Raw genomic sequence first — 19,643 nt, forward strand, 5'->3', positions numbered from 1 at the left:
TTCGTGATTCTATGAGTTGTAAAAAAAAGACCCACACAGTGGCATTTTCCATGGCAATATGTAGGATTTGGTTGAGCAACAACACACATCATTCATATTTCCACCCTCGTGAATTACGCATTTTAAATTATTCACACAAAAGTTCATGAGAGGAAATAGGAAAGAAAAATTCAATTAGAATGCCAAATGCTGCACTTTTCCATGTATAAACATGATTTTTTTATTGGCACAGAAAATGATTTCTCTTGTGATTTTATTTTGCAATGGAAATTGAATGAATTCAAAGCGCTGGTATGAAGATAAAACATAAAAATGAATTTTTATATAAGAAAATACTTATATTTCAAATTATTCATTAGTATTTTTGAAATTTTCAAGAAACTTTTAAAGTTTTTTAAAAAAATATTTTCGAAGAAAAATATAAAGGATTCATTACGTAACAATTATTAATCCTTTATGTTTTTTATGAGCTAAAAAAAGCTTAAAACACTCACCAAATCCAGTCCAAAGAGTGTGCAAGTTTGCTGAATGATCTTCGTGTCGCATTTTTCATTTGGATCGGGGGGCGGAGTCCCAGCAATCGGTTGAGGCCTTGGTCTCGAGGTTCCTGCATTTGTGGCACTAGTGGTGGTTGGTCTCGTACCTAAGAAAAAAGCTACTCATCAGAGATTTTCTCCATAAACACCTACTTACGAATACTAACCATTGTTGGTGGCTGTATTTGAGAGAATAGCTGTGGCAAGGATGGGCTCCCTATTTCTCTTGACTGTGCCAATCCGTCGTCTAAGTTGCCACCCTCGCCAGGATGCTTGAATAAGGGTTGCACTCCTTGTTCGAATATCCGCTCGGAGTTTCTCGAGGTGCTGCCGGATACCCTCGCTGAGGAAGACATGCCGTTTACCAGGAGCCCATGAGAGCGTTACACAGCCATCGAGTTCCGGAGGATTTTCCAGGGCGTGCTGGAGAATGAGTTTGCAGTCTTCGAGAGCTTTCTCTTCGCATCGCCTCAGGAGCCTAAATGGCGCCAACATCCTGTATCGAGCTGTAAATTGCTTAAAACGCATCCTGTGTGGAAAACCACTCGCCATGAGGTTCACTGTCTCCAAAACCTACGAAAAATTATTATTATTAAAATGTTTTGAGAGATATCTTAATTTTTATATTCCCGCTATCTTACCTGTAGTGCTCGAATTTGTCGCACAGCTGTCCCCCGATCAAATTTCCCCGGTGTCTCTGTGGCATTGCTTCGGATGCACCGTACAAAATGCGGCCTAGCATGAACTAGTGTCCTGAGGAGATTATCTAGGCGTGTATGGAAATCCTGCGTGAGGGTAGACACAGGCTCATCGCCATTCAGGAGATCCGTATGCGATGTGGGAGCAATCCGGAAGCTTAGCCCTCGTGGAACATTATCCACCGCATAGAGAGCCTTCAGTTCGGATCCAAAGAGATGCGTTGCAAAACCAAAATTGCAAGTGTGCTTATAGAAAACAGCTACAAGGTCATCTGGTACAACATCGCGATTTGTATCCAGGAAGTCCGATGCATCGTACTCAACGCGCCCCGCAAAGTGGCGTATGGCAAAAGTTCGTGGGTCATGTGGTTCGGAGACTTTTGTTTCCAGCCTCGTGGAATTCCTGTGCTGCACCCGAATCTTGGCTACGTAGCTCTCAGCAGTGCCCCTAATTGCGCAGTCCGCATCCAACATACTCAGCAAACCCGTCCTCAGGGAGGAGATCAAATCAATGCACGGCACATTGTCCACATAATCAACTTCCGTGTCACAGACAATTCCCTCATCTCTGCAAGATTCCACGCTACTCTTAAAGATGTGAGTGTTGTAGAAGTGCTGCATGGTTTCCGCGCATAGATTTATGCACAAATGCTCCAATTGCGCAGGACGTGGCTCCTCAAAACCAAACATATCCAGAATCCCGATAAATCCATCCGTGGCATGTCGAACAGCATTGTTGAGTGCTGCCATGGATTTACTTCCTGAATTTCCACCCACCGTGGATGCATGTTGACTCGCCATATCCGCTTGATTGTGGACAGATTCATTGGAATCACTACTGAGGGTACCAAGAGTTGAGCCTAGGCGCTTCAAGCTATTCGCCCGGCGGACAATGGTGGCCACTGTGCGGCAGTAAAGAGCTTTAGCGAGGGAATCGCGTGTCATGTTGGACATGTTGGCGTCGCAAACGGACTTCACGAGCTGCCCGCGGGCATTATGGGTTCTTGTGGTCAAGCCACGGAAGAGGGCGGCTGCTGGAACACCCAACAGTCCTGCTATGGCATTCAATTCGGCCTCACCTTTAACGTCGACTTCTAAACCCTGCGTTTAAAAAAATTAATGACCTTTAGAATTTGAGTTACGAGCTGTAAAACATTATGATTTTTTAATGGTAAATTAAAAGCTTCATGATGCATTGTAATTGTAGGTACATATTTATTTACGGATATTAAAGCATTTGAAATACAAAACTGATAAAGGATTTTATTACAGAGATTTTATAATTTTAATTAAAAGATTTACAGGAACTTTGAACTTGAAATAAGCCTTTCTTTTTTTTCTTCTTCGTCCTTTACTTTCAAAATAAATTCGATTGCATAATACTCCATGTATACTACGAAGGGGAATTAAGTAAATCATTTTAAAATATAAATAAGAGGATATTTGCTCAGAATCAAAAGTCACATCTTTGTTATAATCAGACGTAAATTACCCATTTTGATTTAAGCATCACTGCAAAATCCTCTCAATAAAATGCTTTAGGTTTAAAATTTAATCCCAATGAAACCAAAGAGTCTCAAACAGTGGCAAGATTTGAACTCATGATCCTTAAAACATCAGAGTCAACCTCTAACCCACTTGGCTACATCCCAATACTACTAAATCATTGAAAAATTTCCACCACATTAAGCTGTGATTCTTTCGTTCTTTTAGTACTAACCTGACCGTCGACAAATTGCACGTTTCCCAGCAAAAGTACTGCAGCCAAGACACGAACCACGTCCAGAAAGGGGATCCCGAGAATACCTAGGCATGCTTTCCATGCCTGAAATCTCGAAGCATCCTCCTTTTCATCCTGCATCGTATCCCCGGCTTGTAGGTAGCATAAATTTGTAGGGGTGTACCCATCCAAATTCAGTCGAACCCGTTCGTCATGGCTTAATCCCGCCAGCATTTGGTAGAAGATGTGGTAATTCTTCTCATTGGCTAATGGACGAATCACTCGCGTCTATAAAAAAACGAATAAACATAAAATAAATCATAAAAAAGCATTAGGTAAGTTGTAATCAAAATTTTCAATGTACTAAACCCGGCGTCTCCACTGCTATACAGTGAAGGCGCCGGGTAAAAGCTTCAGTTATGTTTAGAAATAATTTTCGAGTAGGCTACACTGTGGAACACGTTTATTGCTATCTGATAATGAAAGAAAATAATTTTTAGCTGAAATATTTGTGATTTATACATTTTTATATCAATCTAATTAATTTGTCATTAAGTAATTAATTTATGATTTTTTTATAATTGGTAGAGCCTACCTTATGTTGCTGTTCTTGTTGAAGCCCTCTTCCGTCACAATACACTACACTCGCGAGATGGGCGCCCAATCTATTTTTTTATGTCCTTTTCTTAAAATTCTCTTTTTCTTCGATCTTTTCACTGCACTCTTTTCACTCTAAATTTTTGTTCTACTTTTTTTATTTCACACACTCACTAAGATCAAATTTAAATTTTCACAAATTTCACTTCCATACTCCCCGGGCTGATCTTCTTGATGATCTGAACAATAACACGTCCTCTGAATAGGACTAATAAACATGGAACTTGGAACGTAGCAAATTAAAGATGGATCGGCAGCTTAGCGATTTTCTCCACAGATCTCGTGTATTCCCCACGAGTGGTTCTAATAGTAGCAACTCTCACCAAATTATCACTGCCTGGGTGAACTGCTATAATACGGCCTAGTGGCCAACGTTGAGATGGGAATCGTTCATCATGAAAGATAACGACATCTCCTATATTCAAATTGTCTCCGAGCTTCAACCATTTATTCCTCTTCGTGAGAAGTCGGAGATATTCGGTCTTCCATCTCTTTGCGAAATTTTGCATCATTTGTTGACACAATTGCCATCTAGACAATCGATTTGTAGGGAGATGTTCCAGTGATGGATCCGGAAGTGCATTCAATGGTTTATGAGCAATGAAGTGTCCAGGTGTAAGCTGAATGTCGTCAACGGGTGAAATTGGTTGTTCAGTCAATGGGCGACTATTAAGGACTGCCTCCACCTGATTAATCACTGTAAGCCATTCCTCATAGCTCAAAGGTTCATCCTTAATTACTCGTTTCAGGTGGTATTTTACGGATTTTATATTTGCTTCATAAATTCCACCATGGTGTGGAGATGCTGCTGGTTGGAAATGCCATTTTATGCCATCGCCGGAAGTGGCATCAACAATTTCACGTTGTCCTTGCTCTTGGAACAAAAGTCTCCTCAACTCCCTTTCAGCGCCAATGAAATTCTTCCCATTATCAGAATAAACTTCAGCTGGAGATGATCTTCGACTTGTGAAACGGCGAAAGGCAGCTATGAAAGCTTCAGTAGAAAGACTCGTCACCAATTCCAAATGAATTGCTTTGACTGCGAGGCAAACAAAAATGCAAATCCAAACTGGTCGAGTGGCTGCTCCTCGTATAGTCATTCTCATTTTAAAAGGTCCAATGAAATCGATACCTACATGTTTGAATAGGTCATTCGGACTCTCGAGATTAACTCTTGACTCTGGCAATTGTCCCATTTGCTGATGAAGGAAACGAGGCTCACGTCGAAAACAACAAACACAGCTTCGAGTGATCTTACGAGCGATGGACCGTCCACTAATAGCCCAGAATCTTTGATGAATTGTGCTGAGAAGTAATTGAGGTCCGGCATGGAGATTGCGAAGGTGTTCATGACGAAATATTAACTCAGAAAGATGTCCTTTCGGTAGAAGAATCGGATGTTTGGCATCATACGGAATTGCTGCACGTTCAATACGACCACCAAATCTTATCACTCCTTTGGGATCGATGTAAGGATTGAATTGAGCAATCGATTTCCATTTCTTGCTGGTTAGGATTTGACCAGAATTTATTGCTTCGAATATATCAGGATATTTCTCTGATTGCTCTTGACGCAACAGACAATTGAGGGCTTCATCTAGTTCTTCAGGTGACAGTGGACCGAGAGAACGATCTTCAGGGTTGGAACGTAGATTTTTCTTGAATCTCAAGCAATATGCGGTAACGCGTAGCAGACGCATGTACTTGGAATGTGCAGTCACAAATTGAGAGAATCCATTGCTGTTCTCTTCATTTGTTAGATTGATGGCAGCTTCCTCATTCGTGAGAGAATGCTTGGTAAAAGGAGGTGGCCATGATGAAGAATCTTGACTGAGCCACGTCGGTCCATTCCACCATAGCTGGGAATCAGCAAGTTGCTTTGGCGTTGCTCCACGGGAAATTATATCAGCGGGATTTTCTGTTGATGGAACATGTCTCCATTTCTTCACATCAGAAATGTTTTGAATGTCACGTACACGATTGGAGACAAAGATCTTCCAATCCTTTGGTGGAGAATTAATCCAATGTAGGACAATCTCAGAATCAGTCCAATAATAGCAGTCGGAAATGCCGGACTCTTTGCTAACTTTTGCCATGAGTTTAGCACAAAGTGCAGCACCACAGAGTTCGCTCCGGGGAATGGTAATGGGATCAATTGGATTGACTCGTGATTTTGAAGTCATCAATTTGGAGGTAATTTCATTTGTCTCTGTGTTGATACTGACCAAGTAAATTGCAGCACCGTGTGCAAGTTTACTACTGTCGCAGAATCCATGCAGTTGTTGAATTTTGGGTGCTTCCATTGGAGAAATCCAACGAGGTACAGAAATTGATTCCACATCCTTCAGGCGACTCTTGAATGTCTGCCATTTCTCAAGCAAATCCATTGGTAGTTCCTCTTCCCAATCCAATTTTCGACGGGTAACTTCCTGCATGAGAATCTTAGCATCAGTAATTACCGGTCCAATTAAACCGAGAGGATCAAAGAGTTTTGCTACGTCAGAAACGAGGGTTTTCTTAGTCACAGGTCCATCTGACATTTTAGGAGCTGCAAAATTGAAGACATCATTTTTGGGATTCCATGTAATTCCCAAGGCCTTCACATTTCCTGAGATTTCCTTCATGCAGTCCTGGCGATCTTCTGGTGGGATGTTGATCAGTAAATCGGGATTATTGGATGTCCACTTGCTCAAATGGAATCCAGCGGATGCAAATAGTTCAAGGAGCTGCTTCTGCGTTTCTAGAGCTTCTTGGAGAGAATCAGCGGTTATTAGCCCATCATCAACATAGAAATGTTCTCTGATGGCTCTCGCAGCAAGTGGAAATTCCTTCTCATATGTATCAGCCAATTGTTTGAGTGCTCGGGTGGCATGATGAGCTGATGATGCAACTCCAAAACAAACAGATGTGATTCTGAATTCTTGAATTGGGTCTTGTGGACTAGCACGGAAAATAATGCGTTGGTAATCGGCATCAGGTAAGTAGAGTTTCAGTTGTAGATACATTTTTGAGATGTCTGTAGTCATGGTGTACTGTTTGAGGCGGAATCGTATTAGAATGGAGTACAAATCAGATTGGACTGCAGCACCGATAAGAAGAGCATCATTTAGACTAGCACCACTTGATGACTTAGCACCAGCATTAAAGACGACTCGGGCTTTGGACAATGGTGCACCTTTCTTGTACACAATGTGGTGTGGTAGGTAGAAACATGGTCGCTTCATAAGTTCTCCTGGAGGAACGGGTTCCATCCAATTGTTGGCTAGATAATTCTTCATGGTCTCATTGTAGATATCTCTGAGGATGGGATGTTGTGCTAAGCGTTTTTCAGTACGAAGCCACTGACTTATAGCTTGGGATCGAGATTCTCCTAGGGGAGGAGAATCTTTTCGGAAAGGGAGATGCACGACGAATCGACCTTCAGGATTTCGTGTGTGAGTTTCGACAAACCATTTCTCTGCCTCTTCATGTTCCTTTGAAATGGGTTTATCTGCAGGAACTTCTTCCATTTCAAAGAAGGCGCGAAGAGTTGAATCAAGTTCTTCAATAGTTACAACATTCAGATTGACCTTGTCGTCATCATTAGAGTTTCCATCATTTTGGCTGATTTCATGTTCTCCAACGATCACATAACCGAATGTGGTGTTCTTCAGGATTGGCATCTTGGGTCCCAATGATACTTGATTATCTAGGACAATTCTCCAGTACCTATCACCACCGATGAGAAGATCTACCGGTCGAGGTACGTGGTAATCAGGATCTGCCAGAACTATGTCTGGCGGAATATTGAAGTCTGCTGGGTTGACCTTCCAGTTTGGCATATTTCCATTGATCGATGGCATCACCAAGCAGTCAAGATTGATGTAATCTTCTGCATGACGTGGGAAAATGGTAGCATTCACGAGATGTTTTGCGCCACAGAGCCTATTGGCGACTCCAGACACGGTTATGCTCACCGATTTCTTTGGGATGCGAAGTTTATCGCACAGACTCTGAGTGATGATGCTCCGTTGCGCACCGCTATCAAGAAGAGCTCTGCAGAGATGAACGTTTCGATCTTTGTCCAGAATTCTAACAACAACAGTGCCAAGGAACACTTGAGTTTTGTGGGAAACATTGGCAGTATTCACATTGGTTGTAATACTGGCGGTTGGTACATTTTCCTTACCAACATTGGATTTTTGGACTGTATTTTCTGGGGCTGATTCTTTGGATGATTTTGGATCATCCTTTGGGACGGATGGAGCTGTGGAATTCGCGAAAGCATCATGGAGGAGTATGTTATGTTTCCCATCACATTTCTTGCATTTTCTGAACGCGCAGGTGTTGGTCATGTGGATATCGGTAAGACATTGGCGACACAACTTCATTGTGCGAATGTGTTGCAATCGATCATTTGGGGATTTCGCAGTGAAAGCGCTGCAGCGGAAAATTGGATGATTCTCTCCTGGGCACAGAGAGCAACCATTGACAATTGTACTGTTCACAATATTCGTGGTATTTTTCTTTGACCATGGAGTGGTCTTGGCTTTCGAGGTTTCCGATTTAATATTATTGACCACCGAATCTAAGGCAGGAGACTTCTCGAGAACTTCACTTCGCTTATCCAGAAATTTATAGAAATCATTCCAGGAGGGAATGCCTTCAGGGGAGTCCTTATTCCATTGGGATTGAGATTCGGCATCGAGTTTATCGTAGATAAGACTGATAATCCAGAGATCACGTTCAGTGACCTTTAGGGAATCTAAGGCCTGAAGAATTTCGTGGCATTGAGCAGTAAGCTCTCGAACATTGTCTTTATTGGCGGTTTGGATTTTTGGGAGGGAAATTAGTCGACGGACATAATCCATAGCAATATTTGCGGGACGCTCGAAACGTTCAGTGAGCATTTGCCAGGCGATGGGATAATTTTCGGCAGTGGTTGCAAGATGCTTCACCAGTGAAGATGCTTGCCCTTTCACCGATGATTTCAGGTATTGGATTTTCACGGCATCAGGGAGATTTGAATTCTCATGCACAGTGGAAACAAAAATGTCTCGGAATCCCATCCACTCGGAATATTTGCCACTGAACTCTGGAAGGGTAATTTGGGGCAGTTTCACATGATTCTTGGGGTGCTGGGCAGATTGGGAATGGTTTACGGACATAATTTCAATCGCGTGAGTAAGCCTGGCCATGATGTCGTTATTGGCACGATGCTCATCATTAAAGGTCTTCATCTCAGCGCGCTTCATCATACCGATATCTTCCGCGGTTTCAAATGCCGCCAAGAATTCTATTTCAGCTTGGGAATCATTTTCAATCTCTTCTGGGGTTCTCTGGGCTTCATTCAATTTATCACGGGCATCACAAAACCTCTCTTGCATCAATGAGAGCCTATCTAATTTGCCCTGGATTGTGGCAGCATTTGTGGAGCATTGCAGATCTTCTTGGCTGAGTGATTGGAAGAAGTCGCGAATATTTTTGGTGGATGCGGTGGCGTCGCCAATAGTGGCGCGGAGGCCGGGGGCACCTCTCTTAGGTGGCATTGTGAGGAGGGAATTTTCAAGATGGAATGCTGGGCGCTGGGTCCCTTTTTCTCCGGTTCGATAGTGACCAAAATGGTAGAGCCTACCTTATGTTGCTGTTCTTGTTGAAGCCCTCTTCCGTCACAATACACTACACTCGCGAGATGGGCGCCCAATCTATTTTTTTATGTCCTTTTCTTAAAATTCTCTTTTTCTTCGATCTTTTCACTGCACTCTTTTCACTCTAAATTTTTGTTCTACTTTTTTTATTTCACACACTCACTAAGATCAAATTTAAATTTTCACAAATTTCACTTCCAATAATTTTAAAATTATTTTATTTCATTTTAAATAAACATAATGTAATGGAAAGTTCTTTTAATCAGAATAAATCTATCTTTAAAAAAAATTTAACAAAATTAGAATAAATAGAAAATAAGAGTAAGGAAATGATATAATTTACGAGAAATGTTTAGAGTCTGATTAAAGAGCCGAATAGAATTTTATGTCTTAAATGCTTTTCTTTTATAGAAAGTTTAATTTAAAACATGTTTTTTTTGGATACTCAGAAAAGCTAAACAGCAGAGTCTCAATTGTTCATTAAGAATGAGAGCTAAATAATAAATCCCGCAATTAAACGAAAAAAAGCAAGAAGAAATTTCATCATAAAAACTCACCTGATCGAGGAAGTAGCAATGAATCTTGGTACGATAGAGCGCTCCATCGGTGACTTGTACCTCAATGAATTGCCCAATGCGACTGGATTCGGAGTTTGTGGCTGTTTTGGCGGATCCGAGAGACCTGAGAACCGTAAAGGCAGCTGCGAGGTGCTTGAAGGCATCCGTTTCCGGTCCACCACCCGCTACTGCAAAGAGCTGCCGAAGCAGAAGCATCGAGCAGTGCGTCTTGCCTGAGCCCGATGTTCCAGAGAGAATTATAGCCTGTGGGTATCCTGTCTCAGCTTGCTGACGTACCGCCTCCTGAACAACTCGACTCATTTGTGGCGCCAGCGGGAGGGATCTCGTTGAGGAGAGTGTGAGTGGATTCCCAACGTCGTGGTAAGGATTCACCGACAACAAAATTGGACCAACATTCGTCTGAAATGAGGAAGAAGAAAAAAAAGCAATTAGAGGAAAGTTTACATTCAAGAAAATGCTGTGAGTAAAAGTCATAAAAGTGAGTGGGATAAAAAGAAGCAGAGTACACATGGATGCTATTGGATCTCATAACACTCTCATCCCTTGGAGGAAGAAAGCCACGTACAAATAATAAAAATGTAGGTGAACGTGTCTCAATTTATCGAACAATTCCACCGCAAGTGGAGTCTAATTGAAGCACTTAACATTTTTTCCATAATTATTGCAAATTTGAACAATTTTAATTGAGAACAGAGGTGTGCTTGTGTACCACCATTGCTTCATCTTTAGGTATAATGTTGCGCTCACAGCACCTCATTCGGCTCGATCTACAGCAAAGCTTCGCGCCAGAACAAATCACTTATTAAAACATTGCAGTTCCATCGCAAGCTCTTTGGGTTTTTTTCCCAACCTCCTGTCCACCTTCCTCTTCTTCCCCCCACCCCCTGCAACTTTTCATCGAGCACTTTTTGCACCTTCCCTAATACATATAAAACCTTCCTTGCGCTCCAGCAAAACCATCTTTTTTTTCTCCTTTTTCCACAGAGTCTCGCTCTGCGCTGCCTTCTCTTGGCATCACCAGAATCTTGATGGTTTTTGCTTCTTGCACCTCTTTTTCTTCTCACCATCATCATTTCTCTCGCCTCGGTATTATTGTTTCTCATTCGAGCATGTTCCTTCGCTGACACACACTTATTTTATTCACCGCGTTCCATGTTCACTCCGGTGGCTTCTTTTGGGATTTTTCATACATAAGCGAAAAAGGCTACGGTCACAGCATCCCCCCGCACTACGTCTCCCCAAGCATTCCCCGTGGATTTATCACACTCCCAACGGCCTCGCATCGACAATACTTCTTCGTTTCATGTTCTTTTGGATCGCTCAGACCTCATGGTATGGTGCTTTTTCACCATCATCAATCGACTTTTGAGATAATTCTCTACAATGAAAATCAATAAAGATTTTTTTTGCTCACACAGCGCAAAAAAAGCTCATCTTACTGTGCTCACATTGAACCCGAGAATGAACTCGCCCTCCATGCAAAATAGCGAATTGGCGTAAAATGGTGAAACAGAGAACGCAAACAACACACGCAGTGGTATTTTGTATTATTTTTCTCTTGATTTGTAGTACAAGATCGAAGAGATATTTTGTAAAGAATATTGCTTTGACTTTAACACAGAACCGTATTTAGTTTACATAGGTATAATTTAGGATATGCTATGTTAAACTGGCTGATTTCTATGAAGGTATAAGAAAATTTTTACCATTTAACATTTATATGGTCTACTTAAAAATTTAGCTCAAAGCAGAGTGTCAAATTATTAGGAGTAGGGGGAAAAATCTATTTCTATCTTGAAATATTTTATGAACATTTTTTTATTCAATTTATTAATTAAAATTTGGATTTTTTTTCAAATTCTCCAAAATTGGATAAATATTAATCAAATTTTGGTAATTTCGTTATTTATTAAACTTTTTATTGATTTGTTATTATTGTTTTTATATTAAAAAAAAAACTTAAAATAAAATTTACATTCAAATGCCAATTTTCAATCAAGCAAAACGACCATAGCAATATTAAACAAAACTTATTTTTTTTTATAATTTTCATCACAAAATAATGCATAATATGAAAATTTATATTAAATCCCCAATAACTTTGCAACCAATCATCTTATGCTTTCGCATTCATATATTTTAAGCTCTCCAAGACATTTATCACTTTTGATGGATTAAAAAGTGTGGATTGTCAGAAATTGCACAACATTTTGGCCACACGGCAAATACCCCCGGAAAAAAAATCTCATTACCTACAGCACGCAAAAATAGGCTGAAGAATTACCTCAAGATGAAGACAAAAAACAACAACGAAATTGTACACGCAGCCCACAAGACTTGCTTCGCCTTGAATGGATGGAGATGCAATTTTGTGGCAGAAGCAAAAAAGGCGTGTATGAGAAAATTTGTGAATGATCCCCGCGCGAAAAGGCATCAATTGCATATTCCCGATCGTTCGGGTGCAACTTGAATGCATATATCGTGTAGATGTATGGATGTGCGGAAAAAAGCTCTTGTGGACGAGAGAGAAAATAAATCAAACGAGATTGAATTAAATGAAACTTATATTTAAAAAAGTACCGCACAAAAATTGCGTGCTTCAACCATATTATTTTCCATCTTGCGCCATCATTTCTTCGCTCTGGAAGAAAATTTCTTTCCTGTTTTGCAATGTGCACGAAAAAAAATAAGACATCATGAACCTCCCTGGTCTTCTTTTTCATGAATCAAATTTGAGAAGCCCAGCAAAAGATTGGGGAGGTTGAACCGAAGTGATGGTCCGGAAAAAGAAGTTCGTACTGCCGGTGCAAAAGGCCAAATTTGGTTTTACTGAATAATTTTGTAATAACTACCATCACCCTATATGGACAGACAAATTTAGCCCAGGGTATCCACACGATGGGGGCTTTTGTATGAGCCTCATCTCTCGATTTTGGTGTTGCTTCCTGAATTTCTTCATTTTCTTTACACGCAGACGCACGAATATTTCTCCGCATGAACTAATTATTCCCATCCCGTGGCAATATAATAAAATAATGCGTGAGGCTCTTTTTCAACTTGGCATAAATCTGTGCCATGCGGTACGCAAATCCACATCTTAAGATACGAAGGTAAAAAGGAGGGCTATACACAGAGCGACAGTTAAAAACATACATTGAACTGTGAGATGGAGCCCCTGGGGGACATTGAATTTTTGCTTCTCATTTCTCTTCATATGCCTCTTGAAATCTTTTTTTTCTTTTATTTTCACGTGCCTCCAAAAGTCTACTTCTTTTTAACTCTTTCACACACCTCTTTTTGTATTACCTATCTTTGAGCTTATAAAATACTGGACAGGGCTACACTTAACCACAAGAACCGCAATTTTTTCAACATATACAATTTTGCATTTAAAGAAATATCTTGATTGGAAGATTTTTTTTTAAAGATTCCAAAATTTGCAAAAAGAAATTGCTGGCATATTAGAAAAATTTCTTTAAAAAAATCTACTTAAAGCTTCAGTCCAGCAAACAGATACTCAAAGGTGTTCGCCAAATATAACTCCCAGATTGCGGCTTCTAAATCCGTCAACTCTTTTGAACATTTTTTTGTAGCTTTTCATCTCATTTCTTTCACAATCTTTCTTTTTTTCTCAATAGGCAAACTTAATCTTGCAATAACGAGCTTTTTCCGTTACTCCACGAGCCCCACCGCAACATTGGACCATGTTCTTTTTAGCCAAGGAACGCGTGTACATTTTATTGGTTTTACCACTTTGAAGACTTTTTTTTTGACAAATAACACGCACATAATAAAAAGAAACTTTATCTTATACGGCTTCTTTTCTCATACATAGAAGAAGTCAACTCAATTGCGGATTTAAGCAGGGAATTTACAACTGGAAATTTCATTAAAATTTATATAAAATGAATGACTTAAATATATTTTCAAAAGTAGCTTAGGTATAGGGGAGACCGGGGCTAATAAAGTCACTTAAGGGTTTGGAAAAAGCTTAAAATATCATATTTCCTAGCTAGATAGAACAAAATGATCTGAGAAAGAGTTATAGGCCAGATTCAGATTTGTTTGGGATGGCCGCGACTGAGATCGCTTCCAATCCACTGCAGCTAAAGCAAGCTTATTGTGGGTAGAGTTATAGGCCAGTAAATTTCCTAAAGAAATGAGCTATACATTTCGCTTTATCTGTTTGGGAAATATGATATTTTTAGCTTTTTCTAAACCCTCAAGTGACTTTTTTAACCCCGGTCTCCACTAGTGATTAAAATTACTTAGAGAGCCACCCTAGCTCGAATTTTCCCATATCTTTTAAACCAAAAGAATCTGTGCCATCGCTTTTTTCTGAAAATATGGTCAATCATATCATTATTGGGGAAATAAACCCATCAAATAATATAAAATTTATGCAGACAAATCGCTAAAGTGGCAACTAATGACATAAAATGTGCGATTATTTCAACAATAAAAGAAGTCAGAAAAAACCAAATATTCGTGCTTTTCAGTATAATCGGTATAATCACTTTTTATTGTCCCACTCGAACATCTCTCGCGGCAACATTGTCTGTATGCTTTTGATGTTTCCGAATTCAAATCACACCTTTTTGTATCAAAATTGCACATAATTCGTGAATTAATTGGACTCTCTGCTTTTACGCATACACCGCATGTAAAGTAGTATGAGGAAGCAAACATGTAAATTGATTTTAGCGCAGCACGGAGAACAAGCGAAAAAGCACTGAGAAAGCATCTCATTAAATTATTTATAAAGGAACTTCTCTAATGGAAGTTTTATCCGATAATTGGCACATTGGAATCGTGAATGAAAATGCATTTTTTTCATAAATTTTAACCCATTATAATAGCTTTCATTTGAGAAGGTATAGCGAGCTTTTCTTTGACATAAAAATGGACATTTTTTTTTATTAAATAAAGAAAATTATGTTTAAACATGTAGCAGCAACAAAATTTGCAATAAATTAATAAGAATCCTCAAAGATAATCTTTGTAATGGAGACAAAAACTGAGAGAGGGATGAATTTTGTAATTATATAAATATTCGGTACTTACAAAATATTTGCTTTCGTTAAATCTAGCTTGTAGAGTCTTCATAACAGCATCCTCAGTGAGAGGACCAGGCAAGTGAATGAGGTCCTCCATTTCAATGGGGGACACCTTCTTGGCAGGTGTGATGGCATTTGTGGACATATGGAGTCCTGGCAAGAGTCCTGCACTGCCGCAGGTAGCTGTGGCCCCCGTTACGCCGCCCCCGAGGGCACATCCGTTCAACTTGAGCGACGGCGCATCTATAATTCCGCGTCTGGGCGAGGTATTCTGTGGAATGTCTGCAAAAAGTAAAGGAAATTTCTTTTTGATTAAATGCGACATATTTTTTTTTGTATACGCGGACAACCCACCCAAGTTCTTTGAACTGCAAATTCTGCCCGTGAATTTTGACTGTCACGCATAAATCTTATCGGATTACGATGGTGCGAATGCAAGAGTTATTTTTTTTCTTTGCCTTCTTCTGGGCAACACCGATGACATTCACATTGATTTGGTGTGCCCCATCTCTTTTCATTTTATACGAGAAAAATCTCGTATTCTCTTTCAGCTTGTGTGGTGTACGCCTTTTTATGAAGGAAGAATCACACCGACGATCCGAAAGTGACCATTAATTAAATTGATACGTGACCCACTTAATTTACATAAAAGTCACTAAATGATAAAGTTTTTCTTCATTTCTTTTACTCATTGAGGAAGGTATGGCATGGAGATTATAATGGTTTGTATATATGCAAGAATATATCTCCGAGAAAAGTCGTTTTTTATAGCTCTATTCAAAAATAAACATAAATTTTAGAAGTTTTTGTAAAGAGATTTTGCTTGTTCGTACATATGTAGACTTTTCTGCCACGCGATTACAAATATTTCTGGGAATCACTTGAAAGTCTTAGCCTTTTTCCCATTCATTAGATCATATGCTGACTCAAATAAAAAAAAACTTTACATATTCCTGAATTTTAAGTTAATTTTTTTTTGAAAATGGGTTAAATCACGTAAATGAAACTACACAAGACGTTTTGACTGAGAAATGTCTTTTGATATAATCTCTAGACTCTAGAGTATATATATCGTGATGAAAGATCGAATTTTTTAATGTTACTGTGTTGTGTGTGTGGTCCCGAAAGGGTTAAAATTGAATTTTCCTATTATTATCGATGAATTTTCTTTACATCGAGTTGAAAATAAAATTACGTCGTTCGTTTACACATGAGTGAATTATCCTCAAATTATAGGTGTGTAAAAGAGCTTTTTTTTTACGATTTATAGTGTCATAATTTATTTCCTGATAACCTTTTATACATTTTATAATGTTTCATAGTTCTACTTTTGCATAAATGCAGTGTTAAGGCCCACGCATCCATATACAAACGACCGACTTAAATTTGAAATGATGTAGACTAAAACATATAGTTCTGTTGTAATTCTCAACTTTTTATGGAACATTCCGAAAGCTCTCTGTATTTTTTGTAAACTCTAATTTGTCCTACCTGTACAAATTAACATAAAGAATTTAAATTTTAAGAATTTTTTTTTATTATTCAGATTATTTAAAATTATTTCTCTCTCTGTGTGTATGTTATATATGCATATAGTGATACATTTTCTCTCAAATGAGATTACGTGAAAGTAATTTAATTGCTTGAATAGCTTAAAAAGAAACTGGGTAATTGTATGGCGACTTATGCGTAATTTATCATCAGTGTCCTCTACCATCAATTATGTTTCGTCGGAGAAAAAGAAACGTGAAAATGCCAATTTTATTCAACATAAAACATACACAAATTGCATAATATCCATTTTGAGCCACACACCGAGGTGTACGCGGGCGCTCTGAATCGCAATGATATGTTATAATGTATACAAAATACTCGAGCGCATTTGATGTTGATGGTAAGATTTTAATAAATCGCCCCCCAATATCCGCGTGCGATGGAGTTTTTTTTCTTTTCTTTTAAAATACCCCAAGAGACGGTGTATGAGTCTCGAACGGAGCAAAAACAACAATAAAATAGCTGAGTGATTTATAGTGGAAGGCTGGAGAGTTTATGGGCGCACGAGTTAAGTGAACTGGATTAAATTTCTGTCGTGGACTTGCGCACTAAACTGGATTTTCACTTCCATATGTCCCATTCAATATAAAATAATAAATTCAATGCACTTCTCTGAGGAAAATAGTACAAAATGTCTTTGGAAAGAATCAAGGAAGGAATAATTGGGCAGATTATGTAAAAGAGAATACAAAATGATGTTTCTATTGCCAAATCATTGAGAAAAGAAGGTTATTTTTTTACTCTCACATAGCTAAAAGCTCTCACAATTCTTCATTTTGTAAAAACAATGAGAGACGGTTTATGGTTCTTTTACATTACTCCATATGCGAGAGAGATATGAAAATGTCAGTTACATTGCAACTTTATGGGAAAAGGGTTTAAATACACGATAGTTAAACTATTAATTTTACCTGGCATTTGGTGTGGCAGTGGATGTGGTATTGAGGTATTCCTTGGTGAAACTATTGGTACACTGCCGCTATTTCCCTGTGGCAAGCATCCGGATGACATTCCGTGAATCTATAGTAAAATAAAATAAAATAATCGTTAGAATTGTTGGGAACAATATTTTATTTCTTTTCATTCATTAAGTTAGTTGTAATTACAATAAAAGTGATGCCCAGTCTTTAACGAAGCTCAAGCTACTGTTAAAAATGTTTAAGACTGTTCTGCAATTGAAGTATATAAGTTAAAAGAAGAAAAAAAAACGATTACAAATTTTCTAAAATTGTGGGATCATATCTAGCAAAAACAAGCTATTGAGACTTAAAATTTACTTCAAAGTATCTGAATAAAATTCTCAACGGGAATAAAAAGTTAAGAAATGGTTCAAAAATACTGTCTTGCCTTTAATTACTACTCGAAAGTTTTAAATCTTTCTATTTTCATGGAAAGCAAAAGATTTGTTGTACAGAAATCTTAAAAAAAATTAACGATGTAATTCTTTTGTCGAAAGGTTTTTGACAGAATCGACACCAAAACATCTTAAATACCAAAATTCGCAAAAACCACTGGTTCAAGCAGCCACAGTACCAAAGAACATTTAATATGTTATGTAGAAATTGATCGCAATTAACCCCAACTGGCGATAATGGTTTTATATGTATTATTATTTTATGTTGTTCCCTATCTCACCTTGCTTGAGCCATTCATGTGAGCATTTGGTGTTGTTGTAGTTCCTGTGGTGACACTGTTGGCGCCCACGACACACCCTCCAGCTCCCGTGGTCGTGGAGTTCAGGGCGGCCGCAGTCTGACCAACATGGAGTCGATTGCGCAGTGTCACGAGTTCTGTGCTGAGACTCTTAAGTCGCTGCTGTAGATGTACTGCCTCGTTGGACGATGATGCGTCTATAAAGTAACAAGCAAAGAGATCAGAAATTGCTACCAACCAAGATACCTTTTTGAAAATGAAGACAAAACACACACACTTAATTACTTCCGTCCCAAATAATCCCTCCCCGCAAAGAGAGATCACCTAACGTGCGATTTCCCGCGCGCGCAAAATCTATTTAGCTCATGTCTTGGGCAATGGTGTATTTTGAGACACGCATGCCCATGCAGAGTGCAACATGATATCCGATATAGTATTTCTGAGAAGCACAAATTGCACTTGTTTATCGAGAAAGGGCATACGATCAAAAGGATATGACATGGAAATCACGGCAGACAACATGTAATTATATTATCACTGGTCAGTTGTTTTACGACTCAACGGATATCTCTTCTTTCGCGCGCTCCTCTCTTTGGATTTTTCACAGCATCGCAAGTCAGCCGCATCAGACAGCACTCGATCGCCACACAAACACCTCATCTCTTGGTGCTGATCGCGCGGGTTAAATTCCATCCACACCGGGAGAGGGATGAAAAGAGAGGCAGAAGACAGGGAATAAAAGCACGACACAAACATAATTAATATCATGTGCCACACATAATAATTTATAGCATGCGATTTTGAATTTAATCATCATTCCTGTGGATCCGTTTTATTTTATTGCAATTTTTGCCCTTTTCACGCATCATCGACCGCACTTCTTTCATCTTTCATCCCCACCTAAATTCTCAATAACATATACCTACCTACATTTATTGGATTTTTCTTTAATCTCTGATTTTAAACGAGTCCTGTACAAAAGTTCATTTAACAAAATTGGCAAATGTTGAAAAAAAAAAAGTAAAAATGAAGCCTCTAATTTTTTGTTTCTCATTTGTACACCTAGAGCTGTGAATTAGAATCTCTTCCTCATTTAGCAATTTGCAAATAGCACCTGCAATCAAGACAGCAATCACCCAGCAAGAGGCAAATAATTGCTGAAGAAAAATGACTATATACAAATGAGCTTTTTGCATGGAAAGATGAAACATTTAAATATTCAAATTATTGTAATGCAATAAATGTTGCTAAATGCAATGCTAGCTTATACGATGTAATTATGTAAAGTGTAATAAAACTATTAAAATAAATTACATTTAATTACTAATGTCATTAATAAAATAAATGAAAAATGTTTCCCTCTGTACCATAATGCAATTTGAGAGATGATACCTTCTCAAAATGACACGGTTGTACATCATTATGTTTTTATGTAATACATGTAAATAAATCACAAGGTGATATAGTACATCAGACTATGTGAGAAAGATTAAATAAATTTATTGAATAGGACGAATGTTTTCTGCTGCTTTTGTAAATATGTACCTACGTACTTTTTTTTTG

The 19,643-nt window shown here is 38.7% G+C and overlaps 1 protein-coding gene across 2 annotated transcripts in view; it reads right to left on the reverse strand.

Moving 5' to 3' along the window:
• Positions 1–19,643, reverse strand: part of LOC129789568 (unconventional myosin-IXb) — a 146,420-nt gene that overhangs the window by 82,271 nt on the left and 44,506 nt on the right. For both annotated transcript variants that reach the window (XM_055826442.1, XM_055826443.1), the window contains 8 exons: positions 18,063–18,277; positions 17,339–17,447; positions 14,881–15,155; positions 9,796–10,215; positions 2,955–3,242; positions 1,178–2,335; positions 704–1,109; positions 495–643 (listed from right to left, as the gene is read on the reverse strand). In XM_055826442.1, the coding sequence (XP_055682417.1) occupies positions 495–643; positions 704–1,109; positions 1,178–2,335; positions 2,955–3,242; positions 9,796–10,215; positions 14,881–15,155; positions 17,339–17,447; positions 18,063–18,277 (3,020 nt within the window). The remainder of the gene's footprint in view (positions 1–494; positions 644–703; positions 1,110–1,177; positions 2,336–2,954; positions 3,243–9,795; positions 10,216–14,880; positions 15,156–17,338; positions 17,448–18,062; positions 18,278–19,643) is intronic.

Source organism: Lutzomyia longipalpis, chromosome 2 (genome assembly GCF_024334085.1).
Source record: "Lutzomyia longipalpis isolate SR_M1_2022 chromosome 2, ASM2433408v1".
In the NCBI taxonomy this organism is placed as follows: Eukaryota; Metazoa; Arthropoda; class Insecta; order Diptera; family Psychodidae; genus Lutzomyia; species Lutzomyia longipalpis.